We start from the raw sequence: 24,381 nt of genomic DNA, 5'->3' as shown, positions 1-24,381 counted from the left end.
TGGTGTGATACAGTGAATTATAAGTGAAATAATCTGTATGTAAACAATTGTTGGAAAAATTATTTGTCATGCACAAAGTAGATGTCCTGACCAATTTGCCAGAACTAGTTTATTGACAAGAAATTTGTGGAGTGGTTGAAAGAGTTTTAATGACTCTAACCTAAGTGAATGTAAACTTTCGACTTCAACTGTAGCTCTGAATCCATGATATGGCATGGGGTTGAAAATACGTAACACAAGTTTTCTCATCGCAGGTTATGGTCAATAATATCAAAGGCTGCACTGAAATCGAACAGTACAGCTCCCAAAATCGTATTATTATCAATTTCTTTCAGCCAATCATCAGTCATTTGTGTCAGTGCAGTACATGTTGAGTGCCCTTGTCTATAAGCATGCTAGAAGTCTGTTGTTAATTTGTTTCCAGAGAAGTAGCATTGTATTTGGTCAAACACTAATTTACCCAACAATTTGCTAATAGCTGGCAGCAAGGTGATAGGTCTACTGTTAGAACCAATAAAGGTTGTTTTACCACTCTTGGGTAGCGTCATGACTTTGGCTTTTCCTTCCAGACCTGAGGACAAAGACTTTCCTCTAGGCTCAGATGAAAGATATGACAGATAGGAGTGGCAATAGAGTCATCTACCATTCACAGTAGCTTTCCATCGAAGTTTTCAATGGCAGGAGGTCTGTCATTATTGATCGATAACAATATTTTTCCACCTGTCCACCTAACCTTAAAAAATTCTAACTTGCAATGCTTTTCTTTCATTATTATTATGTTTTATTCATGAGTAGAATGGCTCTCTGTTCGTTGTTGGCATTTCCTGCCTGAGTTTTCCCATTTTGCTAATGAAGTAACCATTACAATAATTGGCTCTATCAAATGTTTTTTTTTCATCATTCATTATATCATTGATCTTTGCTTCATAATACAGTTTCTTCTTCTTTTTGTTGAGTTTAGTTACATCATTTCTCAATTTCAGTAAGTCAGCCAGTCAGATGTGCAGCCAGACTTATTAGCCACTCCTTTTGCTCCATCTCTTTCAACCATACAGTTGTTCAATTCCTCATCAATCCATGGAGCCCTAACAGTTCTAACAGTCAGTTTCTTAACAGGTGCATGTTTATCAATACTTGGAAATAGCAATTTCATAAATTAATTAAGTGCATCGTTTGGATGCTCCTTATTAATCACATCAGAACACCAAGTATTTTTTAACATCATCCACATAAGAGTAACCGCAACCCCCCCCCCCCTATTTTACTTCCTTGTCCTCCAGAGGTCTCGGCTGACTTCAAACCTGGGACATCGGTCCAGTACACATTCAAGGAGCCGTATGAGCTGAACAGGAACATCAGCACCCAGTCCTCCTCCATTTACTCTGACCTCAAGCTACGGGGAGAGAACGTGTCATTCAGCTTCCGTAGCTCCCAGAGTCCCGCGCTGCTCCTCTACGTCAGCTCCTACTATAGAGAGTACCTGGCTGTGCTGCTCAATAGGAATGGTAAGAGGCGGAGGGATTTCAAAATCCAACCTGTGATATTAGTTATGTCGTATTACTACATTCAGAAAGGTTATTAACAATGACTGTAAGTGAGAGCGAGGGGGGGGGTGTTGGGGGAGAGAGAGGGAGGAGATATAGAGAGGGGGTGGGTGGAAGAGGTTTGGGAGAGGGGAGATGGTGAGGGGGTGGGGAGAGGGTTGGGAGAGAGAGAGGGAGGAGATAGAGAGGGGTGGGGGGAAGAGGGTTGGGAAAGAGGTGAGATGGAGAGGGGGTGGGAGAGGGTTTGGGGAGTGAGAGAGAGAGGAGATAGAGAGATGGAGGGTGGGGAGAGGTTTGACAGAGGAGAGAGAGGGGGTGGGCTGAAGAGGGTTGGGAGAGAGGGGGGATAGAAAGAGGGGGGATTGGGAAGAGAGAGGGGGGGATAGAGAGAGCATGGTTGGAAACAGCTGCTGAACTGAGCAGGTCCTCATCTCGCTGCTCATTTTCCTCCACTAGCAGATTCATTTGGATTAATTTGAGTCTCCAAGTCCCTGTAGACACCAGGCTTGTCAGACACCACTGCTTCTTAATTCATCCACAGTAACACGTGTGGCATTGTCGGTTGTTCTAAGAGAGCACATGCAAGATATCTCAGTAAGAGTAAGAAAGTGCAAAATATGTCTTTCTTGATAGTAAATATAGTCAACATATCCAAATCCAAAGGGACAGTTTTTCAACTTGCCAGGCCTCTTTTTGATTTGATTTGGATCTTCTGTTTGTCCTGTGTTAGATGTGATATTAACGAGGAGACTTTGAATATAAAATGAATATATTTTGCCTGGTAGCTAGGCTACTACTAGTGTCTCCAGCTACACAGTAAATTCCTTTAACCCTTGTCTGGTGTTCGGGTCTGTGGGACCCATTTTCAATGTTTACTCAAATAAAAATTACACAATTCATTATTTGAGACTTGAGACTCATTGGCCTTGGCTCATTTTCTGTGAAGAACATGTAAAATAACACATTTTCATTAAGTGCATACTGTGCACCCCCTACACATTTATATTACGTATGTGGCGTTCGTAATAAAAGTGTAGAAAAGTGTGTGTGTAGGTGAAAGCAAGTAAAAATGAAACAAAGGTTTGCTGTGTGCCTTCACTCTGTCGTCCTCCTCCCTGGCCCTGCTGTTTCAACATAGCACCAAGAACCTGTCTGTCTCCCTGCCTGTCTGCCTGTCTGCCACTTTTCTCAGACTCTGTACCCTTTGTAGTGTGTGAAACTACACAATGTCTTGCGGGAACCTGCACAATGTTATTACAATACATTATTTAAATACATTTTTTTTTAGGAAAGTATTTTCCCACACTAACCAAGGGGGTAAAAATTGGGGGAGGGACACAAAAAATAAATAGCTTTGCATGTGTGGCTCCTTACAACAATCAATCAGTATGGAAAAAAGAATGTCTACTCAGAGGGGCCTTAGAATTCTTTTGCAGAGAGAGAAGCTAATGTCCCTGTCAATTCGGAGTCTGACAGTGTTTTTGAAGAAGAGGATGAGATTGACCCTCAGCCAGCCCCAAGACCAGTCCGTCAGCAACCTGCTCATCAACAGCCTGCAGGAGGAGAAATATGGATGTCAAAAAATTGTGAAATTGAATGGTCTGCCTGCTGAAGGAGTGAGCCACCCTGCATGGCTGCCAATGTGATAAGGATGCAACCAGGGCCGATGCGGATGGTGGTTACAAATCTGCAGGACATAAAGTCTCCTTTTGAACTGTTCATCCCAGACACCATCCAGAAAATCATTCTGGACTGGTGTTTTTGGAGAGAAATAGAAGGAGATGGACCAAACTCATTTACATGCATATTTTGGGGTTCTTATCCTTGCTGGTGTTTTCAGATCCAATGGGGGATCCACAGAATCCCTGCGGGATGCAGAAACTGGCATAGAACCTTTCCATGCAACAATGTCTCTGGAAAACTTCCACATTTTTGCCAGGATTATGCGCTTCGATAATCAAGACACCAGACCAGCTCGGCGGCAGAGAGACAAGATAGCTGCAATCAGGTCAGTGTGGTACAAGTGGGTGGACCGCCTTCCCCTGTTTTATTTATTTTTGCCTATCAATTCCTCTAAGTTTGTGTTCACGGCCGACACGTCCCTAGTGTCCTACATGCCAAAGAAAGGCAAAAATGTGGTACTCATGAGTACGCTGCATATCGATGGGAGAATCTGTGGCCAGGAACATAAAATCAGAAATCATAATGCCACAAAGGGGTGGACAATTTCAAAAAGCTGGTGACTGGCTATAGCTGCAAAAGAAAAACCCTATGCTGGCCACTTGTGATATTCTTCAACATCTTGGACATCTCGGCGTACAACGCGTTTGTCAACTGGATGGCATTGAACCCAAATTGGAACAGAGGGAAGCTCCAGAGGAGACGGCTCTTTCTTGAGGAGCTGGGCAACAAGAAGAAGCGTTGCGATGTGTGTGGACCCAAGAAGGACAGGAAAACAAGGACACATGCATCAAGTGCAAGAAATACATTTGCAACACACACACACAGAAAAACTCTGTCCCTCATGTGTTTTGTAGACCGGGGTGCTCATTTATCATTTCCATAAAATACTGAATGTAAAATTTGTTCTTCCAATTTGTTCAGTTCAAAACAATAAACATCAGTAGTGATGAAAACCATGTTTTATTTATATTTGTTCGAGATGAACATGATTTATTCCACCCGTGTCTTGATTATAATAGATTTTTGTTTACAAAAATCACATTTTATCAAAAATAACCCACGAACATTGGCTGAATAACAAAAACATGAACACCATGCAAGGGTTAAGTAGATACTGTTAGCTACAACATGGTCAAAAACTAACTGCAGAGGTTAAAGAAACTCAAAGTGTAGTGAGTGTTTAAGAAGTTTGATATTCTCTACTGTATAGAAGTTGCAGTAAGACTGCCTCTACATTACCATGTACTGTACTGCAGTGGAGGCTGGTGAGGAAGGGGACGGCTCACTTCATTCCAGCCATCAATATAAGGTGACCTCCCCTCACCAGCCTCCACTGCTATGCTGTATGTCTAACGAATATGCAATTCAAAAAGGTTGCTTCTGATACATGTTTTTTATGGTCCTGAGAAGTGTGATGGACTGCCAAGTGTGTTACTGTGGAGTGTACAGTCATTCAGTTAGTTAACGCACTTCTTCCTGAACGATCGTCCAATTAGAGCTCAGTGAGCGGTTGTTCTCGGAAACCCTGGATAGCTTCTTCTCCGAGTGGTCAGCGACGCCCCACTGGCAGACAGTCTACACTCTGCCCATGTCAATGTGTGACAGTAATTGTGGCCAATCTAATGTGATGGTCCTCTACTTGAATATAGGAATGGGCCCTTTCCACTTACATAAGAGTTTCTTTTACCTAGGGCACAAATCATAAAATGCCTCAAATACTCCTGTACCTTACAGTGCCTCAGTAATTGTAGACTTTCTGATATGATGGCCCTCTGCTTTAATCGAAGAATGGGCCCTCGCCCTCATTTATAAAATAGTTTAATTTGTCCTATGGCACAAATCATGTTAATGTCTATTTAACACTCTTACCCTCTCAAATATTATTTTCTTTCACCTGGATGTGTGTAACTAGTTCATGTTTTATTAACACTGAACAAAAATATAAATGTAACATGCAACAATGTCAAAGATTTTATTGAGTTACAGTTTATATAAGGAAATCAGTCAATTGAAATACATACATTCAAATACATTAGGCCCTAATCAATGGATTTCACATGACTGTGTATACAGCTATGCATCTGTTGGTCACAGATACCTTTAAAAAAAGGTAAGGCAGTGGATCGGAAAATCAGTCACTATCTGCTGTGACCACCATATACCGCATGCAGCGCGACACATCCCCTTTGCATAGAGTTGAACAGGCTGCTGATTGTGGCCTGTGGAATGTTGTCCCACTCCTCTTCAATGGCTGTGCGAAGTTGCTGGATATTGGTGGGATCTCGAACACGCTGTCGTACATGTCGATCCAGAGCATCCCAAACAAGCTCAGTGGTGAGTATGCAGGCCATGGAAGAACTGGGACATTTTTAGCTTCCAGGAATTGTGTACAGATCCTTGCGATATGGGGCCGGGCATTACCATGCTGAAACATGAGGAGATGCGGCAGATGAATGGCACTAAAATGGGCCTTGCCACGGTATCTCTGTGCATTCAAATTGCCATTGATAAAATGCAATTGTGTTCGTTGTGCATAGCTTATGCCTGCCTATATCATAACCGACCCCCACCATGGGGCACTCTGTTCACAACGTTGACATCATCAAACCACTCGCCCACACAACGACATAAACGCTGTCTGCCATCTGCTCGGTACATTTGAAACTGGGATTAATCCGTGAAGAGCGTGCCAACCTCTTACACTTCTCCAGCCTGCCAGTGGCCATCAAAGGTGAACATTTGCCCACTGAAGTCGGTTAAAATGCCGATCTGCAGTCAGGTCAACTTCAACAATAATCAACACTATTTAATTACAGACAGTGACTGACAAGACCCTGGTGAGGACAACGAGCCCGCAGATGAGCTTCCCTGAGATGGTTTCGGACAGTTCGTGCAGAGATTATTCAGTTGTGGAAACCCACAGTTTCATCAGCTGTCTGGGTGGCCGGTCTCAGATGATCTCGCAGGTGAAGAGGCCAGATGTGGAGGTCCTGGGCTGGCATGGTTACACATGGTCTGTGCTTGGGAGGCCGGTTGGACATAAGCCCAAATTCTCTAAAACGGCATTGGAGGCATCTTATGGTAGAGGAATTAACATTCAATTCTCTGGCAAAAGCTCTGGTGAACATTCCTGCAGTTAGCATTTCAATTGCACACTCCCTTAACTTGAGACATCTTCTGCATTGTGTGACGAAACATTTAAGCGTGGCCTTTTATTGTCCCCCGCACAAGGTGCACCTGTGTAATGACCATGCCGTTTAATCAGCTTCTTGATATGCTTCACCTGTCAGGGGGATGGATTATCTTGGCAAAGGATAAATTCTCACTAACAGGGAGGTAAACAAATATGTGCACAAAATTTGACATAAATACATTTTTTGTGCGTATTAATAATTTCTTGGATCTTTTATTTCAGCTCATGAAACATGATATCAACACTTTACATGTTGCATTTGTATTTTCGTTCAGTATATTATTTGTACCCCCAATCCCTCCATGAAGAATTCTAATTATGTTATTGTAATTGTCATGAAGGGCTTTCATGTTGGCTTAATGATAAAAAGACACCTTTGTAATGAAGTGATAATTTGTGTGCTGCAGCATCAGTGAGAATATGTGTTTTGTAAGCGATGTAATACATTTCCAATTTGTCCATTCATCTGAATGTGAATGCTTAGTTTGGTGCTGACTGACAATACAAACACAACCGTGTATTACTCAGAGCCCCTCAGATACATCATTCCCTGCAAATTATGAAAATTAATTTGATTTATTATCTCTGTTATTGATAGGGAATTAAAGATTAATCCGCTTAGTACAGGGTTTTCAAAACTCGGTCCTGGGGACCCCAAGGCTGCACATTTTTGTTTTTGCCCTAGCATAAAATGTCAGTTAATTATAATCAACATAATAATTCCCATACCCTGTTGCTGCAGGATTATTCTCCTGTTGTACTAATTGGCTCAATTTAAGATCCTACATCTGTACTGCTGTAAAAAAAAATATATATATATATATATATTTTCTGGGTTCATTGTGAATGCTGCACATGTAGAAGTGAGATTGTTCAGTGGCTGTCTGCATTTAAATGGTGTTGATTATTGTTAAAGTTTCAGCTCTTATAGGAGTTTCAGTTAACTTTAGTCCTAGACTAAAAGGGTCTTTCAAATGAGAATATTATAATCTGTTTCTGGACAACTGTCCCATAATGTGTCTGAAAGTTACCTGGTATTAAAGCTGTCTCTATATCTCTCAAAGGTTACCTGGACGTTAAATACAAGCTGCAGAACAGTCGAGATGCTGAGGTGTTCAGGACCAGCGTTAAGAACCTGGCCAACGGACAACTTCACAGAGTCTCCATCAGAAGGCTTTCAGAGACTGTCAGTGTTCAGGTAATTTATTCCCTCACTGTTCAGGTAACTTATTTAACTTATTCTGTCCCTATTCAAGTAACTTATTCTGTCCATGTTCAGGTAACTTATTCTGTCAGCATTCAGGTAATTTATTCTGTCACCCTTCAGGTAACTTATTCTGTCAGCATTCAGGTAACTTATTCTGTCACCGTTCAGGTAACCTTTCTGTCACTGCTCAGGTAACTTTTTCTGTCACTGTTCAGGTCATTTATTCTGTCACTATTCAGGTAACTTGAATTGACTTGAATGTCAGCAAGGGGTATTTAAAGTCAAGTAGGCCTATATGTAATGTAACTAACCTGCTGAGCTGTAAATGTAAGTGTATACATGTTAGCAGTGTGGGATATTTATCATGGTGAGTAAAACTAATTCAAAAGAAAAATAACATTACTCCCAACAGATTTAAATATATAGTGAGATGTGATACCACTTGAGGATAGTGGATAAAGAGTGATGCAGGTTCTTTCTATAGTGTAGTTCTACCTCTTGGGACTCTGTATCTATCATGGAGTCCAAGTTCTTTGCTAACCTCACATGAGAAGCCAACCCTACAGATGTTGCATCTTAATTTGAGCCAGTTTGCGACATCAGGGAAATAATCCTACAGCAACAGGAAATAATTATTCAGATTATGTGTAATGGTCATTGATGAAAAACACCAGGATACTTTTTAAACCTCAAATACACTGCAAGTTTTTCCTGCATTGCAGGAATGTTCTCCTGCTAGAGGGTCATCAAATTAAGATCCTACATATGTATCTATCATCAAGTCCAAGCCCTTTGCACAGCAGGACACAAACCCAGGCCTTGCTCCAGAGCTGTACTTACTCAGAATGCATAGACACATTCCAACTCTCAGTCGTTAAGTAGGCCCACACATTCACAATTCAGAGACATTTCAGGCAACATGAATGATTCTAAATAATTAAAGGAATAGGATGGCAAACAAGAGAACAGTAGAGAGAAATCGATAAAGTTTTAGCGTAAGGGACTGAAATCTGTGAGGAGACTGAACACATATTTCAAGAATTGTAACAACAAAGGTGGTCGACATTCTTCTTTTCAGCCATTCTTCTTTTCAGCCATTCTTCGACAGACATGGAAAGCAAGTTGCGTTTTTTACCTCATATAGTCAAATCTATTATTTAGATCATTCTGAATTCCTGTTTGGCATTGCCCTGATGTGATCTGAAACTGCCACTAGTTAACATGATATTAACCCCACCGCATCACCCTTAGCTATTTTTAATTACAGTTTAATGTTCTTAACTAAGTGCTCTGCAATACAAATGGAAGGTCATGGCTTGCTAGGTATTTGCTGAAGCAAGGTAAAGTCTATTTCGCCTGGGATCATCCTGTATTAACCCTTCTTTGAGAATTTGAACTACAGTACAGCAACCCAACTATAACAGCAAGGCCATACAAACGCCCACATATAGACACCCCATTTATAAACCTCTTAGAGAAGGGGGCGAGTCCAATATATTGGACAATTTTAATGCACTTCCCTTCCATAGTAATCACTTAGTGGACCGCACACTTAGAGGTGTTTACATCCATGTTTCCGACCCCCCAAAATGTACTAGTCTGACCAGTCTAGTAAAAGGAATATGATAACGCACACCCAGTGGTGTAGAGTAACTAAGTCAAATACATCAAAAGGGACCCAACATGTACTAGTCTGACCAGTCTAGTAAAAGGAATAGGATAACGCACACCCAGTGGTGTAGAGTAACTAAGTCAAATACATCAAAAGGGACCCAACATGTACTAGTCTGACCAGTCTAGTAAAAGGAATAGGATAACAAATACATCAAAAGGACCCAACACCCAGTGGTGTAGAGTAACTAAATACTAAGTCAAATACATCAAAAGGGACCCAACATGTACTAGTCTGACCAGTCTAGTAAAAGGAATAGGATAACGCACACCCAGTGGTGTAGAGTAACTAAGTCAAATACATCAAAAGGGACCCAACATGTACTAGTCTGACCAGTCTAGTAAAAGGAATATGATAACGCACACCCAGTGGTGTAGAGTAACTAAGTCAAATACATCAAAAGGGACCCAACATGTACTAGTCTGACCAGTCTAGTAAAAGGAATATGATAACACACACCCAGTGGTGTAGAGTAACTAAGTCAAATACATCAAAAGGGACCCAACATGTACTAGTCTGACCAGTCTAGTAAAAGGAATATGATAACGCACACCCAGTGGTGTAGAGTAACTAAGTCAAATACATCAAAAGGGATACCTAGTCAGTTGTACAACTGAATGCCTTCAACTGAAATGTGTCTTCCGCATTTAACCCAACCCCTCTGAATCAGAGAGGTTGGGGCGGCTGCCCTAATTGACATCCACAGCACCCATGGAACAATGGGTTAACTGCCCTGCTCAGGGTTGAACGACAGATTCTTACCTTGTCAGCTCGGGGATTCTATCCAGCAACCTTTCGGTTACTGGCCCAACGCTCTAACCATTAGGCTATCTGAAATATTACTTTTTGTAGAATCTGTACTTCACTTTACTATCTATGTTTTTGACGACTTTTACTTCACTACATTCCTAAAGAAAATATGTACTTTTTACTCCATACATTTTCCCTGACTTCCAAAAGTACTTGTTACATTTCGAATGCTCAGACAGGACAGCAATATGATTCAGAGGGATTGGGTTAAATGCAGAAGACACTTTTCAGTTGATGGCATTCAGTTGTACAACTGACTTGGTATGTCCCTTTCCCTTCCAATATGGTTACATTTGCGCACTTATCAATATAACACGGTCATCCCAACTGCCTCTGATCTGGTAGACTCACTAAACACAAATAGAGTGTTGGAGTGTGCCCCTGTCTGTCCATAAATAAACAAATAATAATAAGCATGCTGACTAGTTTGCTTAATATATGGAATTTGACAATGACTTTTTACTTGTATTCAAGTATGACAATTGAGCACTTTTTCTATCTCTGTACTTAAGTACATTTAAAACCATATACTTTAAGACTTACTCAACTAGTATTTTACTTTATGACTTTTACTGAAGTCATCTTTACTTGAGTATGACAATTGAGTACTTTTTCTACCACTGCAGACACCCAAACATGTTTTATAGAGGTGCTGGTTGGTCTCCTAACCAGTTGTGCTATTATGTGTTTTTTTTTCGCGATATTTGTAAATGATTTTGTACATATTGTTTCTGCAACCGTATCTTACGGAAGAAAAGACCTTCTGGATATCAGGACAGAGATCACTCACCTCAGATTAGAAAAAGATTTCTTCTTCAACAACAACAACCACAACAACAAGCAGGACTCACACGATATTCTCCAAACACCCCAGAGGGCAGACATCCAAATTATTCGCAAAAAGAAGCGACGCTGAGGACAAAGAGCCGGATGCCTCGTCCGGACCCGCAGAAGGGAACTAGGAAAGCTGCCGTTACCATCAATATTACTCGCCAACGTGTGATCATTGGACTATTAACTAGACTAGGTATGATCACGAATATCCTGACTAACATTAAAAACTAATATCCTATGCTTCACGGAATCGTGGCTGAATGACGACATGGATATTCAGCTAGCGGGATACACGCTGCACCGGCAGGATAGAACAGCACACTCCAGTAAGACGGGGGGTGGTCTGTGCATATTTGTAAACAACAGCTGGTGCACGAAATCTAAGGAAGTCTCTAGATTTTGCTCGCCTGAATTTGAGTATATTGTGATAAACTGCAGGCCACACTACTTGCCTAGAGAGTTCTCAGCTATACTTTTCGTGGCTGTTTATATACCACCACAGACAGATGCTGGCACTAAGACCGCTCTCAGTCAGCTGTATAAGGAAATAAGCAAACAGGAAACCACTCACCCAGAGGCGGCGCTCCTAGTGACCGGAGACTTTAACGCAGGGAAACTTAAATCAGTTCTACCAAATCTCCATCAACATGTTAAACATGCAACCAGAAGAAAAACAAATCTAGATCACCTGTACTCCACACACAGAGATGCGTACAAAGCTCTCCCTTGCCCTCCATTTGGTAAATCCAACCACAACTCTATCCTCCTGATTCCTGCTTACAAGCAAAAATTAAAGCAGGAAGCACCAGCCTATAGCCTCGGCCTATAAAAGAAATGGTCAGATGAAGCAGATGCTAAACTACAGGACTGCTTTGCTATCACAGACTGGAACATGTTCCGGGATACACCACATCAGTCACTGGCTTTATCAATAAGTGCATTGAGGACGTCATCCCCACAGTGACTGTACGTACATACCCCAACCAGAACCCATGGATAACAGGCAACATTCGCACTGAGCTAAAGGGTAGAGCTGCCGCTTTCAAGGTGCGGGACTCTAACCCGGAAGCTTACAAGAAATCCCGCTATGTCCTGCAACGAATCATCAAACAGGCAAATCGTCAATACAGGGCTAAGATTGAATCATACTACACCGGCTCTGACGCTCGTCGGATGTGGCAGGGCTTGTAAACTATTACAGACTACAAAGGGAAGCACAGCCGCGGGCTGCCCAGTGACACGATCATACCAGATGAGCTAAATCACTTCTATGCTCGCTTTGAGGCAAGCAACACTGAGGCATGCATGAGAGCATCAGCTGTTCCGGACGGCTGTGTGATCACGCTCTCCATAGCCGACGTGAGTAAGACCTTTAAACAGGTCAACATACACAAGTCTGCGGGACTAGACGGATTACCAGGACGTGTGCTCCGGGCATGTGCTGACCAACTGGCAGGTGTCTTCACTGACATTTTCAATATGTCCCTGATTGAGTCTGTAATACCAACATGCTTCAAGCAGACCACCATAGTCCCTGTGCCCAATAACACAAAGGCAACCTGCCAAAATGACTACAGAGCTGTAGCACTCACGTCTGTAGCCATGAAGTGCTTTGAAAGGCTTGTAATGGCTCACATCAACACCATTATCCCAGAAACCCTAGACCCACTCCAATTTGCATACCGCCCAAACAGATCCACAGATGATGCAATCTCTATTGCACTCCACACTGCCCTTTCCCACCTGGAAAAAAGGAACACCTATGTGAGAATGCTGTTCATTGACTACAGCTCAGCGTTCAACACCATAGTGTCCTCAAAGCTCATCACCAAGCTAAGGATCCTGGCACTAAACACCTCCCTCTGCAATTGGATCCTGGACTTCCTTGACAGGCCGCCCCCAGGTGGTGAGGATAGGTAGCAACACATCTGCCACGCTGATCCTCAACACCCCAGGGGTGCGTGCTCAGTCCCCTCCTGTACTCCCTGTTCACCCACGACTACATGGCCAGGCACGACTCCAACACCATCATTTAGGTTGCTGACGACACAACAGCGGTAGGCCTGATCACCGACAACAACGAGACAGCCTATAGGGAGGAGGTCAGAGACCTGGCCGGGTGGTGCCAGAATAACAACCTATCACTCAACGTAACCAAAACTAAGGAGATGATTGTGGACTACAGGAAAAGGAGCACCGAGCACGTCCCCATTCTCATCGACGGGGCTGGAGTGGAGCAGGTTGAGAGCTTCAAATTCCTTGGTATCCACATCAACAACAAACTAGATTGGTCCAAACATACCAAGACAGTCGTGAAGAGGGCACGACATAGCCTATTCCCCCTCAGGAAACTAAACTGAGATCCTCAAAAGGTTCTACAGCTGCAACATCGAGAGCATCCTGACCAGTTGCATCACTGCCTGGTACGGCAATTGCTCTGCCTCCGACCGCAAGGCACTTCAGAGAGTAGTGCGTACGGCCCAGTACATCACTGGGGCAAAGTTGCCTGCCTTCCAGGACCTATACACAAGGTGGTGTCAGAGGAAGGCCCTAAAAATTGTTCAAGACCCCAGCCACCCCAGTCATTGACTGTTCCCTCTACCACTGCATGGCAAGCGGTACCAGAGTGCTACGTCTATGACAAAAAGGCTTCTCAACAGTTTTTACCCCCAAGCCATAAGACTCCTGAACAGGTAACCAAATGGTTACCCAGACTATTTGCATTGTGTAACCCCCCAAGCCCTCTTTTACGCTACTGCTACTCTCTGTTTGTCTTATTTACATAGTCACTTTAACTATACATTCATGTACATACTACCTAGATTGGCCCGACAAACCAGTGCTCCCGCACATTGGCTTACCGGGCTATCTGCATTGTGTCCCACCACCCGCCAACCACTCTTTTTACACTTCTGCTACTCTCTGTTCATCATATATGCATAGTCACTTTAACGATACCTACATGTACATACTACCTCAATCAGCCTGACTAACAGGTGTCTGTTAGTCTTTTTTCAAATGTATTTTTACTGTTGTTTTATTTCTTTACTTACCTACACACACACACACACACACACACATACCTTTTTTCACACCATTGGTTAGAGCCTGTAAGTAAGCATTTCACTGTAAGGTTTACACCTGTTGTATTTGGCGCACGTGACAAATAAACTTTGATTTGATTTGAACGAGAACCTTTCCAAGCTATTTCACTACTTTCCTTTTTTAAGTTGAATGACAGATACTAAACAGCCAAGTGATAATGTGATAAGAGCAGGATTTAATTAAACAGTCTACATGAAAGAGTACATTCTCCATCATCTGAAAGTGTTAATTGTCTTTTTTTTTAATCCCCAATTTGACCTTTCGACAAAGTGTTTACAGGTCCTGTTCTGCAATTTGTTTCAGATTGACCAGCACGAAAGGGAAGACTTCAATCTCACATCTGATGCAGAATTCAATGCTATCAAGTCAGTTGTCCTGGGGAAAGTGCATGGTGAGTTATAGAAGACTCCATTCAAATGACGAAGAAGGCCGTTTAAGTTAAAACTTGCAAAGAAATTGTGATTTAATATAGAGCTCAGAGGTGTTTCGCTGTATGTTTCAATCACAGAACTGGAGAGCTTGTGAGGATCCCTCCTGTCTGAAGCTTTTACATAAAGCTTGTTAAAATAACATAAAGCTTGTTAAAATGACATAAAGATTGTTCAAATGAAAATATGATGACAGATATTCTTTAGCTCTAATAGAGAGAGAATTGCTCTCACGTATGTAATAATTATCAATTATTATGTTTATTTTTTTGTTCACTCAGGTAATCACAGTTCGACATGACATGTTATCATCGGAGCGTTGTTGTGTGTCTGTTTACTTAAAATCTGAATAATATCGTCTTTATGTGTAATTATTGTCCATCCCCTGCTTTGGAAATAGGCCACTTTATGAAGGCTATTGCTAATGTCTTTGTTTTAAAATAGGAGGCCTGCTTTCAGTTGTAATGAGGAATGATTAAAGGAAACAGACACATAAAATACAGCAGTTACAGTTGTACAGTACATTCTGATACATTATAATTAACAAGTGGAAATAATACTCCCATACTATGCCTGTATACAAAAATACACAATGCACTGCTACTCATTTCAGATGCAAATCCATTTCTATCCATATGTAACAATGACTAATCCAAAAGCTCCATTGGTCTAAAATCAGACTTATCCAACAGCTCCGTTTGTCTAAAGTCAGACTAATCCAACAGCTCCATTGGTCTAAAGTCAGACTAATCCAACAGCTCCATTGGTCTAAAGTCAGACTAATCCAACAGCTCCATTGGTCTAAAGTCAGACTAATCCAACAGCTCCACTGGTCTAAAGTCAGACTAATCCAACAGCTCCATTGGTCTAAAGTCAGACTAATCCAACAGCTCCATTGGTCTAAAGTCAGACTAATCCAACAGCTCCATTGGTCTAAAGTCAGACTAATCCAACAGCTCCATTGGTCTAAAGTCAGACTTATCCAACAGCTCCACTGGTCTAAAGTCAGACTAATCCAACAGCTCCATTGGTCTAAAGTCAGACTAATCCAACAGCTCCATTGGTCTAAAGTCAGACTAATCCAACAGCTCCATTGGTCTAAAGTCAGACTAATCCAACAGCTCCATTGGTCTAAAGTCAGACTAATCCAACAGCTCCATTGGTCTAAAGTCAGACTAATCCAACAGCTCCATTGGTCTAAAGTCAGACTTATCCAACAGCTCCACTGGTCTAAAGTCAGACTAATCCAACAGCTCCACTGGTCTAAAGTCAGACTAATTCAACAGCTCCATTAATCTGATATTAGACTAATCCAAAAGCTCTATTAGTATAAAGTCAGTCTAATCCAAAAGATCCATTAGTATAAAGTCAGACTAATCCAAAAGCTCCATTCGTATAAAGTCAGACTAATCCAAAAGCTCCATTAGTTTAAAGTCAGACTAACCCAAAAGCTCCATTATTGTAAAGTCAAACTAATCCAAAAGCTCCATTGGTCGAAATCAGACTTATCCAACAGCTCCGTTTGTCTAAAGTCAGACTAATCCAACAGCTCCATTGGTCTAAAGTCAGACTAATTCAACAGCTCCATTAATCTGATATTAGACTAATCCAAAAGCTCTATTAGTATAAAGTCAGTCTAATCCAAAAGCTCCATTAGTATAAAGTCAGACTAATCCAAAAGCTCCATTAGTATAAAGTCAGACTAATCCAAAAGCTCCATTAGTATAAAGTCAGACTAATCCAAAAGCTCCATTAGTATAAAGTCAGACTAATCCAGTAGCTGTAGGGTATAATGACTTGTGGGGCTAAGGGGTCTGCCCTCTGGCTCTCCGGTCATCCGGCACATACACACAAACAAACTGTTCTGTGGTAGTGGAATGTAATCTCAGATGCCATGGACCATGTTAAAGCGTGACCGGGTCCTCCCCATACTTTATTTTCTAACCCCGCCACAGTATGTGTGTCATATCAGGATCAAAGAGCTGGCATGAAAGTGGATTCTGTGTCATTCCAACGACGCCTGTCATCAATCACGCTAACAAATTGAAATGTAATGTGTGTGTGTGTGTGTGTGTGTGTGTGTGTGTGTGTGTGTGTGTGTGTGTGTGTGTGTGTGTGTGTGTGTGTGTGTGTGTGTGTGTGTGTGTGTGTGTGTGTGTGTGTGTGTGTGTGTGTGTGTGTGTGAGACTTGCTATTGAAAAGGCCGCCATAGGCAGGCCTGGCTCTCAAAAGACAGGCTATGTGCACAATGCCCACAAAATGAGGTGGAAACTGAGCTGCACCTCCTGCCAAATGTATGACCATATTAGAGACACATATTTCCCTCAATTTACACAAATATTCCACAAAGAATTCGAAAAAAACTAACCCAATGTTGATAAACTCCCACATCTACTGGGTGAAATACCACAGTGTGCCATCACAATAGCAGTATTTGTAACCTGTTGCCACAAGAAAAGGGCAACCAGTGAAGAACGAACACCATCGTAAATACAACCCATATTTATGTTTATTTATTTTCCCCTTTGTACTTGAACTATTTGCAAACAAAATTACATTTGACATGCCTTTATTCTTTTGGAACTTTTGTGAGTAATGTTTAATGTTCATTTTTATTGTTTATTTCACTTTAGTTTATTATCTACTTCACTTGCTTTGGCAATGTTCACATATGTTTCCCATTCCAATAAAGCCTCTAAATTAAAATTGAAGAGCGAGACAGAGCGAGACAGAGAGAGACAGAGAGAGAGAGAGACTGAGAGAGACTGAGAGAGACTGAGAGAGACTGAGAGAGACAGAGAGATGAGGCCTGACTGAGGAGGAATAGCTCCCCTGTTGTAAGAAGGGAAAGTTACAGTCAGGATACAGTAGCTTGTGTGATGCAATACAATGCCATCGGCTCACTGACTTCTTTAAGAAAGGGAAAGGGGAAAGGGGGATACCTAGTCAGTTGTACATCTGAATGCCTTCAACTGAAATGTGTCTTAATCGACATCCATGTCTTCGGGCGGGGTTAACAGTGGGTTAACTGCCTTGCTCAAGGGTACTGATAACCATGCAAATTCATACCATTAAATGCATAGTCACTTGGTCATTCTGAAGAGCCAGTGAGGCAGATACCCTGGCAAATGTAGGGTTTTACTGGATATTAGCCAGTCAAATGGAAGCAGTGTTACTGGGGTCTATCATTATCTACTTTCAAATGGAAGCAGTGTTACTGGGGTCTCTCATTATCTACTTTCAAATAGAAGCAGTGTTACTAGGGTCTCTCATTATCTACTTTCAAATGGAAGCAGTGTTACTGGGGTCTCTCATTATCTAATTTCAAATGGAAGCAGTGTTACTGGGGTCTCTCATTATCTACTTTCAAATGGAAGCAGTGTTACTGGGGTCTCTCATTATCTACTTTCAAATGGAAGCAGTGTTACTGGGGTCTCTCATTATCTACTTTCAAATGGAAGCAGTGTTATTGGGGTCTCTCATGATCTACTTTCAAATGGAAGCAGTGTTACTGGGGTCTCTCATTATCTACTTTCAAATGGAAGCAGTGTTACTGGGGTCTCTCATTATCTACTTTCAAATGGAAGCAGTGTTACTGGGGTCTCTCATTATCTACTTTCAAATGGAAGCAGTGTTACTGGGGTCTCTCATTATCTACTTTCAAATGGAAACAGTGTTACTGGGGTCTCTCATTATCTACTTTCAAATGGAAGCAGTGTTACTGGGGTCTCTCATTATCTACTTTCAAATGGAAGCAGTGTTACTGGGGTCTCTCATTATCTACTTTCAAATGGAAGCAGTGTTACTGGGGTCTCTCATTATCTACTTTCAAATGGAAACAGTGTTACTGGGGTCTCTCATTATCTACTTTCAAATGGAAGCAGTGTTACTGGGGTCTCTCATTATCTACTTTCAAATGGAAGCAGTGTTACTGGGGTCTCTCATTATCTACTTTCAAATGGAAGCAGTGTTACTGGGGTCTCTCATTATCTACTTTGTTTATTGTGAGCTGAACCTTCTGCCTAATCAATCAGTATTACTCTGAAAGCAATGAATTCTACTTATTTTACCTTAGACTGATCAGTATACTGCACATTAGTGGGGGGCCGAGTATCTGCGGGTTTTTGCTCCTCCCTTGTACTTGATTGATGAAGTAAGATCACTAATTAGTAAGCACTCCCCTCACCTGGTTGACTAGGTCTTTATTGAAAGGGAAAAAACAAAAACCATCAGACAATAGGCCATCCATGGATTGAGTTTGACACCCCTGATGTAGGGGATCTATTTTAATCTATACCATTATCCATTACAGTACGTAATGATCTGACTTACCTCTGATCTCACTGACTGTTTCTGCATTTTTGGTTGTGTGCATGGGTGTGTGTGTGCGTTTGTGTTTAGAGTCTGGTGAGCTGGATCCAGAGATTGCCAGGCTGAACTCCCAAGGTTTCAGTGGCTGTCTGTCGGTGGTCCAGTTTAACTCCGTAGCCCCACTGAAGGCAGCGCTGCTTTCCCCCAACACCAGCCCAGTTATAGTGATTGGATCCCTAGAAGAGTCCACCTGTGGCTCTTTATCTCCAGCCAATCCCTACCCAGCTGAAACTACACACTCCCTATCAGGTAAGAGGGGAGGTGTCAAGTTCCCTATGATGGGCGGAGTCTGTGGTAATAGCGGGGACTTATGGTCACCCCTTTTCCGTCTCTCTCTCTCTCTCTCGCTCTCTCTCTCTCTCTCGCTCTCTCTCTCCTGCTTGAGTGCCTTTTGTTTTTCTTTAATTCCACTTGAGAATCTACACTTTTTTCCAAACTGCTTTTTCAAACTTTATCAAGGGCCCATTTAATACATACACCATCTTCCTTGTTAATTAGATGAGAATGAAAGTGATTACATTGTGACAGATGAGTTCATTCATTTGGATGAGAGGCATTTCTCATTTGCATAATATTACTTCTGTGGTCCTGCTCATGCGGTTTAGGACTGAGGGTGTAGTGTTAAATGAATCTTGCATGGACTGATGACCCTTGATGTTACTGACTCTCTCTCTCCCTTCTGTCCCTTTCTTTTCTCTTCTCTCTTTCTCTTTCTACTCCTCTGTCTATATTTCTCTTTCTGCTGCCTCTCTCTTTCTGTGTATCTTTCTCTTTCTGCTGCCTCTCTCTCTTTCTGCTGCCTCTCACTATTTCTGTGTATCTCTCTCTTTCTGTGTATCTTTCTCTTTCTGCTGCCTCTCTCTCTTTCTGCTGCCTCTCACTATTTCTGTGTATCTCTCTCTTTCTGTCTGTTTCCCTCCCGCTTCTCTGTCTTTCGGTCTCTCTCTTTCTGTGTTTCTCTCTTTCTCTCTCTCTCTGTGTATCTCTCTCTTTCTGTCTGTGTTTCTCTTGCTCGCTCTCTGTCTTTCTGTCTCTCTCTCTCAATCTCTGTCTCTCTCCACTGTAGATCATTTAGGTACAGTAGGTACTGGTGAGCTTATAGTCAATGCAATCAAGAGTGACTCTGCATTGATTGGAGGTAACGGGAACATGTTTCTCATGTGTTTCACTGTTATAGTGTCATAATAAACCATACTTATATTGCATTCAGTAAAACAACATGTCAGACAAGAAATGATCCTGTTCAAAACGTCTCACTTGCAAAATATATGTTTTTCTGAATGAGACAAACCTGGATAAATAAAAGTTAAATGAATATATACAATATTTCAACATAAGATATTGCATGTTTGCAGCATCACATCACAAAGCTTTGAAGCGGTGGTTGATTAGGTTCCAGTTGGTTCAGTTGCTGGAATATAGAAAGTAGTTTAAAGTCCTTATACAGGCTTACTCGGTGCCAAATGCACAAAGGACACCAAAACTAATTAAACGTTTAAATAAATGATTTGCTGATTAAGGACGTTTTACAGCTATCTTCAAATATATTTTCATTTTAGAACCATTGTAATTTACCATTAAATTGAGTCTGGGTGTGTTCTGGTTTCCCAATTAGATGTATCCTTTTCTCTTGATAATGAAATGCACCATACATAGCATTGCAGTGTACAAGGGCTGTAGCTAAGGTTTATGAAATGAATGCCTGCTACGTTTGTGAGAATTGAACTGGAGATCTTTGTGCTGTGCCTTGTACAGAGATGAATTTACAGCTTTTAGAAGCTTGTGTAATAATGCCTTTTAGAGTTTAGATTAGCAACGGAAATTAGGCAGGCCGGGTAATAGCAATGAAATACCCACAAGAGAAATTGGCATATTATTTATCTTAAGGCTTCTATGCCATAGACAAAATGTCGCAGAACTAAACTTGAGAATGCTGAGAAAGGAGTTCATGTGTTCTGAAAGCCACTGTGCTTTCTCTATTTTTGCTTCTGAAGAAGGAAACCCATAGAGATGTCACAATGTGAAATGATGTTAATTGGTTTCACGTTAGAAGTCTTCAGTGTTTTCCATCTTAAAAAAGCACTTTGTTAAAGTTTCTTTCTGTTTTCAAATGAGTGCTGTTTCGTTAATTCCTGACTTAATGTTTTGTACTCCTTTGCAGGTGTGATTGCTGTGGTGATATTTGTGATTCTGTGTGCGTTGGCAATAATGGCAAGGTTCCTGTATCGACGGAAAGAGACATTCCACACCCAAGAACCCCAGGGAATCAAACCTGAGGCCGACAGTCCTGAATACCCTTTCCACAGTGAGCCCAACTCACAGAACATACTAAGTGAAAACCAAAAGGAGTATTTCATATAAGTCCAACTATCCACATCTCGACCTTCTCGATGTTGGACTAATCCAATGAATCTGATTAAGGAAGGACAAGCCTTGCCAAGCCCTAGAGACGTTAATTACGTTCACAGTACATTACACACACAGTACATGCAGTAAAAGACCATCAGCAACTTTCAAAACAAGATGGCTGACCAAGATTTGAAGAAGACAACAAATAATCTGTAAATGCATCCATGTATTGTGGTTTCAAGTAGTTACCACAGCCACAAAACCAAAATTGGCTATATCGTAAACAATAATGGAAACTAAAGTTTGCTTTTCGGTCTTAATTTAAGGTTAGCAGTGTAGTTAAGGATTTGGGTTAAGGTTAGGGTTAGGTTTGAAATCATATTTTAGAGAAAGTGTAGCAATAGACTGGGTTTATGACTTTGTGGCTGTAGTAACTAGTGATGACCACATGTTGTTTACTGTTTTTTGTACACACTGTTTGTACTGGTAATATGACACAAGTGTAGATGATAGACTTTGAAAGGTGTTGATACTGTCATTCATGGGAGTGTAAATATTCTTTGTAAATGTTGAATTAATTCATGTCTTTATAACAATCGCTGTCTAATATTCCTCTCCGGTGGTACAGTACTGAAAATATAATAATAATGCCTGGATGGATTTATACTGTATGTACTTGCAGTACAGTTATGAAGATGATACAATACATGTTTGGATTATTGAGTTGAAAGTATTTTGGTATTATGATGATGCAATTGCTTTATTGAGAGATTTAGATGTCTTAGCCATAGAGATTACCTCTAGAGCACACACAGTATATACTGTACTGTGTATTACAGTAATAACATCTCAAAATCTGTTGACCAAAATACATGAGAACATGTAGTGAACAAACATATCGAATCGAACATCCCACTGACAAAACTTATGTAAATACAGTATTATGTTCCAAATGTTTGTTTTTTTACTTCACTGTACTTCAGAAAGTTCCGTGGCAAGCATAAACTGTAATTTTGTGTGCTTGCTCTGCATTATCCTTGATAAAAAATAAAAGCATAGCCATTTAACGGTTTTCTTTGAAACACTGCTTCCTTACCACCCAGAGCTAGAACACTTTGACAGACCAAATTCTCAGAAAAGCTTTGAACGGAACTCACAACATTAGGCTCACTCTAAAACACTCTGGCTAATCACAACCTTCCTTTCACAAGGTGCTAATCTTTATGAGAATACACAGTTTGGTTTGTCAGACAGACAGACAGGTTTGGTGGGATTGGTGATTCATAGGAAGCAGAATGATAATCAGAGGAAGTTCATCTGAGACATGCTGACAGATTCAGAGAAGAGGAGATGGATCTGATGAATGCCAACCTGTCTATCTGTCAGCATGCGTGTCTTCATTCGGTTCAAACAGCGGTACAGACTTGATCAGGAAGGTAAAGAGGAGAGGATTGTCATCATCAGTTGCTGTTCATCACACAAACACTGCTCTGCTCTCTGTGTTAGTTGGAACCCTGGAGAACATAGCTAGTGCTTTAAATGGAAGACGTTTGACCATTTCTACGACATTCTTTTCTTCCACAGTGCTTTTTTTCCTGGTCAGATTAGATGTTCCCAAGCGTTAAACATTGTAATAATTGTATGGGTCTACTATATGTTGGTTGGAGACAGGTGACCATACGGAGGTTTTTCTACAGCCCTCACAGTCACAGTAATGCCGCTGCACAATATTTAACTAGGCAAGTCAGTTAAGAACAAATTCTTATTTACAATGACGGCCTACCCAGCCAAACCCTCCCCTAATCTGGACGACGCTGGGCCAATTGTGCTCTTATTTATGGGACTCCCAATCACAGACGGTTGTGATACAGCCTGGTATCGAACCAGGGTTTGTAGTGACACCTCTAGCACTGAGATGCAGTGCCTTAGAGCGCTGCGCCACTCTGGAGCCCTTGACCAGTAAAAAACATTAGTACACTATATAGGGATTAGGGTACCATTTGGGATACAACCTCTAATTATAAGCCCACAGAGAGTGCAGTCTAAAATACCCATGGACAGAAACAAATGGATAGCTGATATTGAGTCTCCGCCTAGTATCCCTTTATTCAGTTTAAAAACCCTCACACTCCCATGTTGGTATGTTTTAGGGCAGGATACTAGACAATTTCATGGATTATAGGACCACAGAGAGTCCAATCTAAAATACCTATGGACAGAAACAGCATATTGATTCTGCCTAATGAGTATAAAAACCTATACTACCTACTCTTCACATCCCTGTGGTATTTTGTCATGCAAAGCAGAGTGTCAATATGCCTGGGAATAGATCCAATCGGAGGTGTGAAGGAATTCATTTTGCTTTCTGGGACAAGCTGTGTATACTGTCATTTTGAAGAAATGAAGTGCTAACTATACAGTAATGGGCATGTTGGCATAACTGAAGTTTGAGGGGTATTAAAGGTTTATTATTTTGGGGGGTCTTTAGTTTCACTTTTTATTTTTACATTACACATGGTTGGGATTGAACTGAACACTACTCAATGTAACTATAATGGAATGATGCTTATTGGTGATTAACAGTATAACGTCAGTGACTGTTTTCATTATATTCAGGTTGTTTTGATTAACAAGTATATCCTGTTCAATACAATTCTAATTGATCAGTTATTGAATAGTGTTGAATGAGAAACATGTTTTTGATGCACTATAGACAAATCATGATATACCATATATGTGTAAAGGATTGTAAGGAAGTGTTGACAATTGAAACCATCCACCACTTCTGTCACTACTAATGCTTCCATTCAATATCAAACTCCTGTCCACTGTCCGTAATGGATTACCTCATTCTGTGTAACTTTATGGCGAGATGCATTTCATTAAATATTGAGAAACCTATGGCACAAGGCTTAAGGATTGGTTTATGTTGGTGTTTGTCTTTATGTATGTCAAATCCATTCCAAAAATGTATATGTCCATGCAAGAAAAGATATGACAATGCAACATTATTCTGAGAAGCATTTCAACAGTATCTCTCATTGTTCAAGGAATTATCCTTCTAAATTTGACCCGCTACTTTAGCTCTGCCCATATACCTGTCTGGTGTGTCACACAGATGGAAAAATCTTGGCTTCATTCTCCTCACAGATTTTTTTCTTATCCATTCTGTAACAATTCACACT

The 24,381-nt window shown here is 41.1% G+C and overlaps 1 protein-coding gene across 3 annotated transcripts in view; it reads left to right on the top strand.

The window, feature by feature from the left end:
• Nucleotides 1-24,089, top strand: part of cntnap3 (contactin associated protein family member 3) — a 226,201-nt gene extending 202,112 nt beyond the window's left edge. Inside the window, exons 19-24 of one of the 3 annotated variants that reach the window (XM_046306789.1) lie at nt 1,281-1,505; nt 7,485-7,618; nt 14,352-14,439; nt 18,878-19,096; nt 19,914-19,985; nt 21,009-24,089. In XM_046306789.1, coding sequence (XP_046162745.1) covers nt 1,281-1,505; nt 7,485-7,618; nt 14,352-14,439; nt 18,878-19,096; nt 19,914-19,985; nt 21,009-21,208 — 938 coding nt within the window. In that variant the 3' untranslated portion in view covers nt 21,209-24,089. The remainder of the gene's footprint in view (nt 1-1,280; nt 1,506-7,484; nt 7,619-14,351; nt 14,440-18,877; nt 19,097-19,913; nt 19,986-21,008) is intronic. The other 2 variants (XM_046306791.1, XM_046306790.1) reach the window with 2 other exon arrangements.
• The last annotated feature ends 292 nt before the right edge of the window (nt 24,090-24,381 follow it).

Source organism: Oncorhynchus gorbuscha, linkage group LG16 (assembly GCF_021184085.1).
Source record: "Oncorhynchus gorbuscha isolate QuinsamMale2020 ecotype Even-year linkage group LG16, OgorEven_v1.0, whole genome shotgun sequence".
Classification (NCBI taxonomy): domain Eukaryota; kingdom Metazoa; phylum Chordata; class Actinopteri; order Salmoniformes; family Salmonidae; genus Oncorhynchus; species Oncorhynchus gorbuscha.
This window is presented reverse-complemented; position numbering and strand designations above follow the sequence as displayed.